This window comes from Xiphophorus maculatus, chromosome 23 (assembly GCF_002775205.1).
Source record: "Xiphophorus maculatus strain JP 163 A chromosome 23, X_maculatus-5.0-male, whole genome shotgun sequence".
In the NCBI taxonomy this organism is placed as follows: domain Eukaryota; kingdom Metazoa; phylum Chordata; class Actinopteri; order Cyprinodontiformes; family Poeciliidae; genus Xiphophorus; species Xiphophorus maculatus.
Genome location: NC_036465.1, coordinates 8,244,195 through 8,260,109, shown reverse-complemented (window position 1 = coordinate 8,260,109; position 15,915 = coordinate 8,244,195). Strand labels below are relative to the sequence as shown.

Below are 15,915 nucleotides of genomic sequence, written 5' to 3'. Positions count from 1 at the left end.
GTGTTCCTCTGTTTGTGTAGCTGCGCGGCGGCCCTCGTGGCCGGGATGCCAGTGTGTGCCGTGCCAGTCCACTGTGGACGGTGAGGGGCCAGAGGAGGCGACCGAGTGCCGGAGACTGAGAGGAAGCAGTTCCCACCAAACAGGAGAGATGAACCTCTGCTGGAATGAGATCAAACGCAAGTCCCACAACATTCGGTAAGAGGAAAAAGAAGCATATTTTCTCTGCTTTGGCTACATAGTCTCTGCTTTCATCTGCGCTACTGCTTTTGACTTAAAAATCTCAAACAATTTTCAACAACTTGTTCATTCGTAAGATGCATTGGGAGGATAAACCAGCAAGTACACACATGATTTTAGCACAAATTGCTTTGCAGAAGCTCTAAGCATAACTTGATTTTGATGAAAGATGTCTAAGTAAAGTAGATGCAACTAAAATTTGTAATTAGACACATAAAACATCTTTAGAAGCCATAGCAAAAGACTCATACATGAAGAAGACTGAATAAAATGAGAACTTATAACTATAGTGTAACATAAAGTATGGCTTCAATGCAAACATTTCTCAGTTAGTTTGGGTGTTTTGGCTCAACTTTCCTATCATGAAAGATGCACAGAAAAGTAGGCGGTATTGTGCTCAAAGAGCATTCATGTGCATTCATGAGACATTTCTGTGAAATCTGAACCATGGCTGGACGATATGCTGAAAACGTATCACAATATAAGCTTTTCACATCAGTCGATATCAATAATAATTGTTTATTTTTGAAGTTTAAATACCTGAAATGCTGCTAAACGGCTGCTGCGACATTTCCTGTTTTATCCACAGTTTTCACTCCACACTGCCGTTTATTTTTTAGCAGTTATGAGGCACAGAGGTGGAAACTGAAACTTGCTCCACAGGTTGTTGCTAGGCAACCAAAGAATGAATAAGTTGCTAGGTAACCAAAGAGTGAGTGAGTCGGTTGCTGCCACTAACCATTTTTATCTGGCCGTAAGAGGGTGAGCAGCTAAAGTCTTTTTCTTTGCCTTCATCTCCCAGAATATTGAATATTAAAAGTTCTATATCTATTGATATTGATCATGTGTCTAATATGTTATATTGTTATTGATTGAAAACTGTGATGTATGCCTTCAATTTACAAACATGTTGTTGCTGTTCAATCAAGTTGTGCTCAAACAAAATCAGTTTCATATATGCAGAGTTAAACATAAAAGAGGACTAACAGTTGAATCTAGTTTACAAATGCAACGCCTGGAGGCTATTATTACCTGAAACGAGGTGCAACACTATTTAGCAGATGTTATGTGAACTGAATTTTGAGTCAGATTGTGTAAATGTTGAACTGGCTCAACACTTTCTGAAGCTAAAGAGAGTCAGCCGAGCTACAGTACCATGCAAAAGAAGTCATACTTCTTAAATATTTTTGCTTTTCTCTCATTTTTAACAATAACTTTCTATATAGGGCTGCTTCTTGGAGTGAATGAGTAGTTAACAGGTCGTCCCATCTGAGCTGTGGATCCTTGCAACTCCTCCAGGGTTTTCTGATTAATACTCTCCATGCCCATGTGTTAAGTTTTAAACTGTGTCTTACTCTTTCTCACAAAACTCGGTTCAACTGGATTGAACCGAGTTTTGTGAGATGTCTGAAACTGGGAATATTGCTGTAGAGCTGAAACCTCCTTTAGATTTTGTCACAATAGTTCAGGACAATAGTCTGCTGTGTTTCCTGGTTTTCATGAAGCTGTTTGTTCTCTGTCAAACAAGGAATTACACTCAAGTGCACTCTTCACTAAGTAGTTCAATTTTAAAGGCAATGAGGAGGACTAGATTTTATTAAGAGGTGGCAACGAATACAAATGGACAACAAGCTTAGCTGACTTTTCTGCTCTGTCAAATAAAATCACTACAAAATACATGGAATTCAAATCTGGCTTACAAAATTAATTTTCTATTTTCTTTTAAAGAATTTTATTATTATGCTTCTTTCTTCACATTCCGACTCGGCAAGGCTGGGTTTTTGAATTTACAAAGAATTTCATTTTATGCCAGCAGTCAAAGCCTGAGATAGGCGATTGTTTACGAGCTTTCAGAACTACATGACATCTGTGCCAGCCATCTGAGCTATGGCATTTAAGTGTTTACAGCCCGGAGTGGGATGACACCGAGTGTGTGGGTGCCCTCATGTACCCAGTGCATCCAACTTTGTGCCACTTTGACATCTGCACTTCCCACATGCTCAGCACTTGCACAATACATTGAAACCATTAGCATGGCCTTTTCAACCTTCTGCTAGTGCTGGTAACATCAAATAACATGTCATCCTCTGCATCTGGTGACAATTTTAAACTGTCAGATGATCCAACAACTGCCAGATAAGATATTCGCTATTATGTATAATAATACATGTAGGACACGCAACTATAAATGTGCTCTGATCAGAAAACACCAAAATGTATCTTCCTTTTGTTAATTTGGATGAATCCCAGGAATGTTATGGGTCATTTTGATCTGTTCATAACTCCATCCATTTTGACAAAAATCTTAGTTCCATCTAAAGAAAGCAACACCATAGCATGATGCTGCCACCACCATGTTTCACTGTAGATGTGGCGTTCTTTTGATGATTTTGATCATTTATGTGCTAAACTTAAATTTTTTATGAATGCACTTTTATCTTTTTTATTAAGACTTCTTAGTCCAGATATATGGAGATTACAGCAGATTGTAGGAAATAGTCAGTACACTGCAAAAACACCAGATCTTACCAAGTATTAATCTAGTTTTTAATGCAAATGTCTTAGAACGTTTGAAATAAGACAAAACTAGCTGACAAGTAACTTTTCACCAAGCTTGTTTTAAGTAAATAATTCCTGGATGAAAAAGTACTGGTTCCACTGGCAGACTTATTCACTTTGAACATGGCAAAAATTACTTCTTATAAGTGATATAATCTTTTTCATCAATAGATAAAGAAATTATTTACTTGAACCGAGCTCCAATATCTTGTTGAAAATTCACTTGTAAATTGGTTTTGTTGTATTTCAAGTGTACTAAGACATATGCACTATAAACTACTGTAGACCAAATATACTTGGTAAGATCTGGTGTTTTGCAGTGTATTGTTGGTAATAATGTAGCTCCTTAACTGTTGCCTGTGTGGCCAGTTTCGGTCTTGTCTTTTCAGTAATTTCGTGGAAATATTTAGCTTTTGTAATGTCCCTGTTGTCCCATCTTTTACTAAAATTGCTTTTCTCCTGTGCTTCAGTAGTTTGCACACTAATGCAGCCAGATAATTGCAGCCAACATGTTTACAAGCTGCATAGTGATGTGCAACGTTTATGTATTTTTTTATGATATGTTTTACAACAAACAGCCTTTTAAGATGCCTCCGTTGTGTTTAGGCAATTAAAAAAAGACATTTCTGAACTAATAATGTGCCGTCACACAATAATGCATACTTCACTTCTGCTTGAAGTCATATTAATTATTGATATAATATGGGTAAATGCTGCTTCTACACTCGAGAGGTTTGTTAGAGCAAAACAATTACAATGGGTTCATGTAATTCTTTAATGCTTAATTGGAAAACATCCAGGCTCACTGTTTCTTTAATTCTGCTGGCATCCTGTTTAGACAATTGCCCCCTTAACTGCTTGTTTGACCCTGATGTAGCTGAAAAGTTTGTGAGGGGAAGGATAGTTATTAAATTGGGTAAGACAGTTTACCCTGTAGTCCTGCATAATGAGATCACTTTGCATGGCCTACAGTTGCTGTTTACATCCAACCTCCACTCTGGCTGCATCAGGCTGAGCGAGAAAGATCGGGGAATACAGAAGGACGCTAACATATGGGGTAAGGGTAGAAGGAGAGGAGAAACTGACAGGTGGTATTAAATCATCACACAGGAGAGATGTAGGGAACGGAGAAGGGCAGGATGAAATGGGAATGAATGAGGAGAAGCTGTCTAACCTTGAGGCTGAGAGCTGTCCGGTGGAAGCGGCTGCCTGCATTTGATGTCAGCTGCTTGCGATGTACAGACAACTGGTTTTACAATGGCCTGTCTCGCTCTGACTGACAGTTCACTGAAGCTTTGTTACAATAAAATTCAAAGCTTCTGTCCATCCTTTCAAACGGCGTCCCTAAGGCTATGTCTTCATATGGTTTGAATGGTAGAAATTCAAATTTGTGCTGCTGGATTTCGCTATAGCGACAATGTCGTGCCAACAGCTGTGTGAAACTTTAAAGCTGCAGTATGTAACTTTTATAAAAAAAATATTTTTGAATATTTGTTGAAACTGCCACTACATTGTGACAGTATTGTATGAGTCTGTGAAAAAAGCAAGCTTTTCTGCCTTCTTCCAGTGCTAACTAAAAACAACCAATCAGAGCCAAGGGGCGGGTCTAAACGCTGCCAATCATTCCCATTTCCATGCTGCTTCTCCCATCCCCTTGTTCTTTGCTACAATACAACCAATAATGGTAGATAAGTAGTTTTCTGTAATGTTTAGCCGCCGTTAGCACATTTAGCAGCACGTACACCTAGATTATTGACATCGCTAAGAACTCCTCCTGACTCTGATTGGTTGTTTTTGATTGTGAACGGTGCATTACTTCAGACAGGAATAGTATCTGAAGAAAGAGATCAATCATTTCACAGATTATCTGTCTTATACTGTCATGACATGGTGACAGTTTTAACAGATATGTAAAAAACATATTTTTTAAAAGTTACAAACTGCAGCTATAATTAGGCACACATGCTACAGGCTAAATGCTAACCTGGCTTTCTAAGAGCTTTAACAGTGAAGTTATTAACATGCTGTAATTTTTTAAAATAAGGGAAGCAATGGTTAATTTTTTTTTCTTGGACATTATTGTGTAAAATAAAGTAATACACAGCAATATTTGATGAATTCAGCTGTTTAAGAAATATTTAGTCAGTTTTGTTGTGTATTTTAACATTTAGCTCAATAGTTTTACTCTTAGCACACGGAAACTTCATTGATATAGTTTTAAAAGCACAGCTATCTCCACATTGACGCGTCTAAATATTTCTGTCTTGGTATTACTGGATCTCTGTGATGCATTTAATTTCTCCCAGCATGCAGACTGATTTGGGATTGTGTATTACTGTGACCAATCCAGACCTACTTTGGCCAATAGAAACCAAACATAAATCACATGCGGGGTTCCTCAGGGCTCCATTCCCAGGACACTTTTATTTAATATCTAAAAAGCTCGCTCTAATATTATTCATCATTGTCTTTGCAATGCCAGCTAAACTCTTGTTCATACTATATCTGAAGGAACAGGCAGGTGTTGTATTTAGCAGAATTATTCAGAAAAACTTTGAAACAACAACAAAAAATCACTTTTTAAATGTATAGAAATACAATACCAGTACAAAGTAGAGGGAAAAAATCTTAAAATTATTTCTACTAGAAATAGAACAGGAAGAATGTTAAGATAGCATTAATCTAATTACTTACCGAACTGGCTTGAAGGAAAGTTGGTCTTGACTTTCTTAGAAATTTCCAAGAAATCAGGAGATTTTTATTATTGTCACAGTCCAAAAACATGAACCGAATAATATACAATTAAATAACTAAATGTCCCATCAAATAATGAAATCCACATTCTAAATAATGAATTTAAACAAAATTTTATTTAAAGTTCTATTTAATTATTTCACAGTGTTTATTTATTTTGTTGCTCCTTCAAAGTGAAATAATTTAATCTGTCAAACTCAGCCATTTACTGCTAAATAATTAATTTAGTGGTAAATTTAATCAATTAATTATGTTTTTTTATTGTTTTATGATTCTTTTAAATAATTAATTGGAAATTTACATTTATGTCTTTTGTGATATTTTTTAGGGATGCACGATATATCGGCCCTAACATCGGTATCAACCGATATTAGTCATTTTTTATGTATCAGTATCACCTGATAAATAAAACTGGGCCAATATTAACAACTGATATTTATTTCCATCTTCTTGTTGTCTGTTTCTGGTTGTTGTTTTTTTAACCAAATATGTCAAATATGTATATTATATGTAGAGAAATACATAGAATATCGGTAAATATCAGTTATCAGCCATAATTATTGGTGCATCCCTAGTATTTTTATAATTTTTTTTACTCCTAACCCTCCATATTAAACCTGTGTGTCGAAATCTTAGACACCTCAGTCTTTGTCCTTGTCTAAATTGCACTCCAGCTGCTCTTTGAAGAAAGCCAATTGTTTTCCTCCACACTGCACCAGTAAAGCAAGGACCAACTTGTTGCTGAATTGTCACATCTAAGACACAGTGTGGTGTTTTTTCATGTGCTGCTGGGTTTTAGTTATCTACCTTCAGACAGATTTCCCATGTAGTACAGTTGATTCTGTGTCGGGCATGAAGAAAACGGTATCAGGCATTGTTAGAGCTTACGCTGTGCCACTCGGTGACATGGCCATTGTTTTGCTCTGCAGGGAATGCACACGGCGCTCGGTGTGGGTAGCTCAGTCGCATGCTATGAATTGTTTAGCTCCGTGGCTTGGATGGCTGCAGAGAGCCAACCGCCCACGCTTGGCATCCGTCTGAGGGCAAACGGTGACCTCTGAGTTTGTTTTTATCTCTGTCTGCTCTTGTCATTACCTCAATGTTCCTGTTTCTACAGCTGCACACCCTCCTCGTTTAAAGTTGCTTTAGCTGCCATCCCAGCCTTGTTTTCTTTTACCTTTTCTGCTGTTGTGGTAATTTCACCCATCCTTTTGTCCTCCCTACAACACCATATAGAAAGTAGGTGAAATGCCCTGTGGTGATATTTTGCCCCGTTTTTTTTTTCCCTCAGGAAAACTGCTGCACAATGCCTGCAGGACTCACTGAGCCCCAGTTACATGTTAATCCTAATTATATTATTCGAGGTCAACAGTTTAAACCTACTTCTTCTACAATAGATAGGCAGTACACTGCTTTCACTGCTGTCTGAGATTAACTTTAAGACTTTATTTTTGTGTTTCTAACAAAGCATGAAAAGCCACATTATTCTTTTTCATCCACTGACCGTGAGATGTTTGCTTAAACTCCCCATGGCCCCTAAATGTATTAACTTCAGGACGTTAATTATTCATTTTTACTGTTCTTTATCATTCAACATAAAAGTTTAATTTATGTAAAAACAAGTAATGACTGAACAAGTCAGAATTTATTGTTCCCTCACTTTGACCCACACATCTTAAATACAATAAATATGTGTACAGTATGTAACAATAAATACTTTACTGTAACAATAAATACTTTACTGTAACAATAAATACTTTACTATTATTAGGGGTTGAGGAGAGAGGCAATCCACAAGCTTAATGTCATTTTTATCATATTTTATCAACATGTGGATAGAACGGCCACAAAACCTTAGCATGATGCTACCACCACTGTGCTTCACAGCTTTAGTGTTTTAATAGTTAAATACCAAAGTTTGGTGACTCTGAGCTTGACGTCTGTTGTTGTTCAGTTGGATCAATTTAGTTCCAACTGAAGGAATTTGACAATTTGGGCTTCATCTGATCATCTATAATCAATTCATTAAAGATCAATGCAGTGGCCTGCAATAAAGTAACATCCATCCATCCATACATCCATCCGCCTGTCCGTCCATCCTTTACAAAGATTGATTATTATTGGTGTCACTTGTCTGGGTTAGGATATTAAAATCTTTATTTACATTTTTTACCATAATTTATTTTCTCTTATATCTGGAGCCGGTTCTGTTTGTTTCTCTTTTATCCGGCTTGGACTTGCTGCGACTCAAAGAAAAGACGAAGGAAAGGAAAAACGTGCAGAGAAGAAACCCACGTCTTTCAGGCCTGCAGGCCTGACAGAACAAGTCTTGTTATACATTAATGATACAACAAACCACTGGGGAATTAGGAATCCCATGAATAATTTGATGAATTACCTCTTCGCATGTAGGTGTGTGTGCGTTTGCCTTGCTTGAAATTAAACAAAAGTGAGGAGAGCAGTGAGCTATGTCTGCTTACCAGCCATCATCTGCTTCACGGTCGGAGCCTGGACAGATTAGAAACAATGTTGGGTTTTCTGGATGGCTACACTGTTTGACTCACTGGAAATAATAATCAGGATTTTAACACACGCTGTACCATCGCATGCTGAAGAGTTTATATGACTCAAATTAAACCCTCAAACCAGAGAAAACATTGTTCTGTTCAGTGACGTGCAGCGAGGTTCATGACTGGTGAGGCAAAACTCCTCTAGAGTCAGATGTACAAATTCAAAATCTTATATTTTAGTTGTACCTGGTTAAAGCTTTCAATTATGCTTTAACCGATAATCCAGCAATATGAAAATAAGAGAATATTTAACATGAGGTCATATATGATTTCTTAAAATTTAAATGTTTGTTTAGGTGACCTCCCTCTTTTGAGATTAAAATAGCAAATTGTATATGATCTTACTTTCAAGATTGTCCAAAAAATGTCCTTGTTTTTCATTTTTCTTTCATTTTTAAAAATCTGGCAGCCAAAGAAGAGAGTTGCCTTAAACTGTTACATTGCAGTTAAATTTTTTTCTATTTTTCCGACTGTTTTCAGTCAGAAAATGTGTAGAAGAAGAGTAACTTCTTCCTGTTGCGTTTATGGGGCTCAGCACTGCCCCCTATCATAGAGGCAGAGTATTTTCTGCCTCAACCTTCTCATTTTTACTTCACATTTACATCCAATCAGAAAGACTAAATGTCACTCACATTTATTAAAGATATCAGACAGACAGTGGAACGTCAGCATATGTAAAACACGTGTAAATAAATAAGTATATTGGGGATATTGAGAGAAAAGCAATGAGTATGCACCAACTAACTGCTTCATTCGTTTTTTGCAATAGAGCGCCACCAGAGGTGAGGCTCAGCATTGCACTGCCATCCATGTATTTCAACAGGCAACGCGGCTGAAATTCAACAGTTTTTGACCACAAAAATGTTTATATTCCCAATAAAAAGACATTTTTTTAAAGAAATGTCTGTCAAGTGGAAAAAATTGTTTTCTCATCATTTTTAGCATCGATTTTACTTCTTATTCAAGATTACAAGTTAAATGTTTTCCTGATCACAAGTCACTGGTTCTATTAGTTTCAAAATGGAAAAGGAGAAATGGATATGTTATGTTTTCTACACATAAAGTTAATCACTAAGTACATAATTATCAAAATTAAGTCATTTCATATGCAATATATCCTTATATATGCACTGGTCATTAGTAATAATGAGACTTGATTTCTCTTTTCTTTATAGCAATAAGTCAAATTTCTTTTAAGTCATATTTGTTTTTACTAAAAGAAACTTGATTTGAAAAACATGTTTCTGTCATGAATTGGTGCGGTGGATGTGGTGAGGCAGACGCAGCAGACCCAGGATGAGGTAAAGATGGTAATTTTAATACTGAATAACGTTCAAAAACAGTCCACAAAGATTCTGGCGGCACGGCTGAGCGGAAACCAGGGCTCACACCGGTAGCAACAGAACGATGGCGTGGCAAATGAACAGCCAGACAGAAATCACACAACAAGCGACGAGGACCCGACAAAGACGCAGACACACAGGTGGCATTAAATACACTGGGGGTAATCAGGGAATAAGAAACACCTGGGAGTAATCAAAGGGAGACAGGACAACACGGAGACTCGGAGAACACAGAAAACTCGAAATTAACACACAGAAAACACAGAACACGACAGTTTCTTTAGCTTGCTTCTGTTACTTTGTAATTATGTTATTTATATGAATCATTTAGGTCTTTGAAATACCAAATTTTCCATTTAACTTTATATTTTTGTCTGTCTAATTATGTAATTTTTAAATATTAACTGATTGAGAATTTGATCAGTTACTCAGTTGCCTTTTTACCAAATACTTTTTTACTTTTACTTGAGTAATTTTTTGAACGGATACTTTTTACTCTTACTTGAGTAAAAATATGTTGAAGTAATGTTACTTCAACATATGTCAACTCTTGGCTACTCTACCACCTGTGGTGTTAAGTGAAGCTTTATGATGTTGTCGTAGCGTAATTTTACTTACATAATCTATCAACTTTTGACTTATGAAATATCTTTAAAAAATGATCCGTGTACGACTGAACTATGTTCTACTTCTTTCACTTCTTCATTCTTCTTCCTCTGACAAGCATACCAAGTCATCTATAATGAATGAATATTGGGAAAAACTGAGATTTATTCTGCAGAAACCCTGGAAGGCTGCGCTCACCCATGGGACGCAGCAGAAACAGGGACTCTCTCAGTCTGTGTTTCTGTGTCAGGATCTGATAGATGAACCACGAGGAGGAATACTGCACTGCTACAAAAGCCCCCCACTCTCTGATGCTCATAAACGTGTTGGAGCACGGTCGCCTCTATCCACAAACAAACAGCCACAAACCCAATAAAAAGGGACCATTGCCTCTGAAATACACAAACTACATCTCTGTTTTTCCTTCAGCATGCAAAACATGAACCACTCGGCTTTACTTCTGTTTCCTTGGATTTTTTTGTCATCTTTTGGTTCTTCTATCATCCTTTTGTGCCTACAGCCACCACTCCATCTCTGCTTCTGTGTCGTGTAACATAAAAGAAGAAAAAAAAACGCAGCTTCCTTCCTGGTATGCATCTGTGCAGAACTGCTATTTTCTCTGTGTGTGGAGCCAGGGTGTAATTTTGTGCTGCAAGTTGGTGGGGACGAGGAGGAGCCGGATGCACCCACCGTTACTGGAAGGCCTTTTCTTTTTTAGTGCTAAGAATAAAGCCAAAACTTACATGTGAATGCCATGCAGTCTTATTCAATAAATTAGGACATGCGTCCTGATCAGGCTTCTCAGATTAATATCACCGTTCAAAAATAACCTTTTAGCAGGTATTAAACATACTACGAAATATAAATATGTTAAAACGGAAGTAATCTAATTAATCTATATAATGTCTTTCAGTTGGTGATGGATCTGCTGACAAAGGAACTTTTCAATCATATTCTAATTTGTGGAATCAGCCTGTATTTGCTGAATGCTTGCCTACAGTTGAAAACAGTTTCACAATTCAGAAATATTTTTTGTGAAGAATTATCACCATAGTTGTCTTTTCTTGTCTGATTTTACCAAGTGCTAAAAACACAAACACGAGATTCTGTATCAATCAAAATGTTATTAAGCATTTCAAAAGTAGAATAAGAAACTTCTGTGTAAACCAAATGAATCAAACTTTGTATTTTTCATGTGATTCTCACTCCAAAGCCGTCCCTCAGCTGGTTGGCAAAACCTTTGCTGAATTACACATAGCAGATGAGATATGGTCTGTCTTTAATGTAGCAAATATTAAAGACCCAAAACCTTTTGTGTGTCTGGTTGGAGCAGCTGGTGAGTTGAGTGACCATCGATGTTACTGAATTCTATAAAATGTGGCTTAAAGCCGAGATGCTGATGTTTGGATATGTAAAATATATTCTCTCTGCATATAAATCTATAAATAGTTTGGTTTTTGTCCGTTCTGTAAAAACACAAGAGAACAAAACAAATTTCTTTATTATATTGACCAATAATTTCATTTTACTCGCTGTCGGATGGTTTAAAATTGAACAAACTTTGACTCCTATATACTTTATGAAATATTTCATCCTATTTGATGATTGTTCTGAATATCGCCACGTTCTACGAGCAAATGATGCAATTTGTCCTGGGAAAAATGTAGAAAAACAGACTGTTTTTTCTCAGTCTGTCAGCTAAATGTTGCGCGCAGACTCGTTGCCATGGCAACCAATGAACAACAGCCCCGGGAGCGCAGAGCACAGATTGCGTTCAAGTGCGTTGGGAATTAACACTAAAAACCCACAAAAACATTTCCCACACAAAGAAGTACGTAAAAACACCAAACAGAGCATTCTGTCAGTTGCAAATTTATGTTTTTGAATTTTCGTTTTGCGATCATTAGGAAGTGATCGCCTGAACGCTGGTGGTGGTTGATTAGCTAACTTAAACACCTGCCCTTCTGATTGTCTGTCAGAAAATCTATGTGGGTCGCCTTGTTTTTGTGTTAATTGAACAGTAATAGCGCAGTAATAGTTCATTCATTTTCAGGTGATGAAAGTTAAGCTGCCATTGCTAACCTACTCTCCACTTTCTTTATATAAATATATATATCATGCGACCCACATAGTAAAATTGCCAAGCCTTAACCGGTCCGCGGTGACAAAAAGGTTGGGGACCATTGCACTAGATCGCTGAGAGGACTTGCCATTTTTATGTTTTACAAAGGAGTTTTCAAAAGCATTACCTGGTTGTTAATGCTTTGAATACAGCGTGCAGCTGCTGCCGAGTTACTGTCCGCACATAGATGCAGACACATAAAGAAAAAAAGGGGCAGGAAATATTGGTGGGGACATGTCCCCACCAGTCCTTCAGGAAGTTACGCCTGTGGTGTGGACTGATATCGAACAAGACTTTCATTCATGTCTTATATAACAGTGCGGCGTGTGGAATGGCTTTCTGCAGAAACACTTCGGATCAGATTGCTTAATGCACATCATGCAGAGACCCGTGAAAACGTTCGGTACAACCAATCATCAGACTCTGATTCACACCATTCATTATGAATGTTGGTTAATCATAGCAATGAGTCGCTGACATGAGTCACTTTTTAGCCCTGGGATTTTTCAGAAGCACACTTAGAACTGTTCCTCTTAAGGCTTAATTTGTGTTTTAAAGCCTACATTTGTCATATTTTAAGTATTTCTAATTATTCTAAAATCTTTGCTTACCCAAGTTTGTCGCGGGTTAAATATTACGAGTCATTCTTCTAATAAATAAAACGCATAAACAAGTTTATTTACAGCCAAGCCAGCATCCAACACTGCCCTTTGTCTTCATAAAAATGGCTACAGTAATTAATTTCCCTTTAGCTGCACTTATTTAGATTTGAAAAGCATTTCCTCTGTCTAGTTGGTTCTTCTCCCATAAGATGTTGCTTTAGCAACGGCATCATTAAGAATGAATCCCGTTTTAATTGACAGGCTTTTTAGCCCTGGGATTTTTCAGAAGCACACTTAGAAATGAAGGAATTAGAGCTGCAATTTCACTTAAACTCACAAATGCAAACATTCATTAGGTTAACGTAAAGTTTTACCCAAATATTAGAATAGAATCAAATTATTTTATTGTTATTGTACAAGAAAGTACAACTAATTTTTAAAATAGCAGCTCTTGAAGGCAGTGAAAAATAAATAAATAAGTATATAAAGTATAGTAAAAACAAACAGAAACAACCGGAATGTTATGTTCAAGAAATTAGAAATATTGCTCTTAAAATTTATTGATATGGTTCAGGGTTTATCTCTTGGGAAGAAGCAATTTTTTAGTATGTATGTTCTTGTCTTAATTAAATTTAATCATTATCTAAAAATCATACAGTTAATCCAATAAGTATTTGAAATTTCCAAATTTCTCTATTTGCTAACTGGAATGAATTGAAAACTTGCAATACATGAGAAGACAACCAACTGTGGCGGTGGCAGCATTATGCTGTGTAGCTATTTTGGTGACTTTTGACCCTCAAAAAGTGGACGACATCATGAGGGCAAAACAATATAAAGAAATAGTGAAGAAAGGATCTTGGAAGTTTTAATGGTGCGTTCTCTCCAAACGCGTTTCGTGTGTCAAAAACGACGCTTCTCGTTTGCAACAAAATCGCTCTAGGCAGTGTTGAGGGGAGACTCATTAGCATACGTGTTCTTCAAGCTCTTCCACCGTTTCCTGCATATTTCGTCTAAATAAATACAGTATGTTTATTTAACGTTTACTTAATGTTTATTTAATGGTCATGTAACATAATACAGCGTTTTTGCTGGACGGGTTTGGATAGCTCAAATGCGGGGAAATATTTTCAAATAGTAAAAGTTATAACTTATTAGACATTCCAACTTCCTCGCTGATCCTCTTCCAAGCAAAGTCCTTTCTGTTCCTGCTTCTGTAGTTATAACTTGACTGGTCGTATATTGCAGTACGAGAACAAACAGCGACAATTAGTTTATCCTCCATAGTTTTTGTTTCACGTCAGAAAATGCAAAACTACGAGCTGGTTGACGCTCCGCATCTCGTGCCCTCGGCGCATAAACTCCACATAGAGTTTGAATGTAAACCATCTGTGCCTGACACTCAAAACGCGCTTGTTGTGAACGCAGCATCAAAATGACAATGACCCTAAAAATACAGTTAAAATAGTTAAAAACTGCTTTAAGATCAACAAAATCAGTGGCTATTTTAATTTTAATATGAAATTGAAATCCTGCTTTCATGTATTGTTTTTATATTATATTCCCAGAGTAATCCAAAGAAATTTTGGGTACTAATATCATTTTCCATCTTTTGACAGCCTTTCGTTGCCCTAAATCTCCACAACTATTTAATAGTTTTTGCTCTAAAATGTGGATTATTTGAAATGGATATAAACATTGCAATGTTCTGCATTTCAAATCCAATTGCAAGTTTTTCTATTATGCAAACATACAGTATGTTAGAGTAACAATCAGAAAACTCTGATCTCAGACATTTGCAGAGCGTAAACAGCCTCTGTGACCTACAAACTCTCCCCAGTTACACCAGTTCTGTGTGTAGGAATGGGGAAAAACTCCAGCACCTAATATTGAGATGCATGTTGGATGTTACCCTAAAGTTGGACATCAAACGTAAACCCCGCTGTGCAGAAAGTGAAACGAGAAACTGAAGGAGGCCAGCAATTCAGGAAAGGTTGACAAACATGCACATAATGTTTACTCTTTTATGATACAGCATGACTTATTTATGATGAAGGTGAACGTTTTTACTTAACCTCCTGCTGCCAGCAGAGGCAACAGCTGCGCCGCATGCAGAACCTTGATTTAGTTCACAAATTATCACTTTGACTAGATGATTGTTTACCTGTTTTCTTGTGAGACTGGATATTTGGGATGTGCACAGGTCACGCGCTGCAACAAGTCTGCATAAATCCGGACAAACAGCACCGCTGAATTTCATTTGAACATTTATTAATAGAGACAAACAAAGCTTGTTGGATGAAGAATAATTTTAGTCCCTTTACAGCTGGTTGCTAATGACTGCACTAGAGAATGGTTGAGGATTTGATTTAACTGCTGGAATAATTTTGTTAAATTAATTCTTGTGCCACCTGGAAAGATGTGCTTGGATTGAAATGTGGAAGTAGACGCATTCAGAATCACAGAGTCTGTAATTTAGCCATCACAGCACTCTCTGTTGCGAGTAAAACATATGTTTTAACTCCTGATTCAGAGATAAAACACAGACTGCTTGAGGTCCAGTGGAGGGTTTCCACACTGTCATCATCCTAAGCCCCACAGAAAGTCAGTGGAGTATTGTGAAAATCAAGATAAAAACACCAGATTTCAGACAAAATAACCTGGAACAAATATTTAACACAGATGCTGACTAACATCTAAGTAGGCAAAACTTTTCTGTATTAAAATTCCTTTTTTCTAAATTTGCCCCATCAAACATTCAAATTCTTTGAAAAGGAATTGGGTTTCCATTAGTTGTAAGCCAGAATAATCAAAATTAAAGTAAGTAAAGTGTTGAAAAGCATCACTTTGTGTTTAATGGACTGACTGAGTAAAAGTTCAGATCTTTGGCTCTAAGCACCATGAGGGGGTTTTCTATTTAATATTTTATTAGAGATAAGTGACCAGTTGTGAAGAACCTGTTTGACAAATTGTTGAGAAAAAAGTGAGCTGACTGTGTAAACCGAGTCAATGCTCATACCGTGGGAATTATTCAAGCAAGAGAAGCTAAGTTGAAAGCAAACTAATAAAATTCATGATCACTTAAGATTTTTTTTAAAGCAATTTTAATTTTGTATTTGCTT

The 15,915-nt window shown here is 36.8% G+C and overlaps 1 protein-coding gene across 4 annotated transcripts in view; it reads left to right on the top strand.

The window, feature by feature from the left end:
* Positions 1–15,915, top strand: part of drp2 (dystrophin related protein 2) — a 258,718-nt gene that overhangs the window by 145,760 nt on the left and 97,043 nt on the right. For all 4 annotated transcript variants that reach the window (XM_005799512.2, XM_023328539.1, XM_023328537.1 and 1 more), the window contains one exon: positions 21–195. Coding sequence is in view for 3 of the 4 variants with exons in the window: in XM_023328539.1 (XP_023184307.1) it covers positions 149–195 (47 nt within the window). In the remaining variant the exon portion in view is untranslated. The remainder of the gene's footprint in view (positions 1–20; positions 196–15,915) is intronic.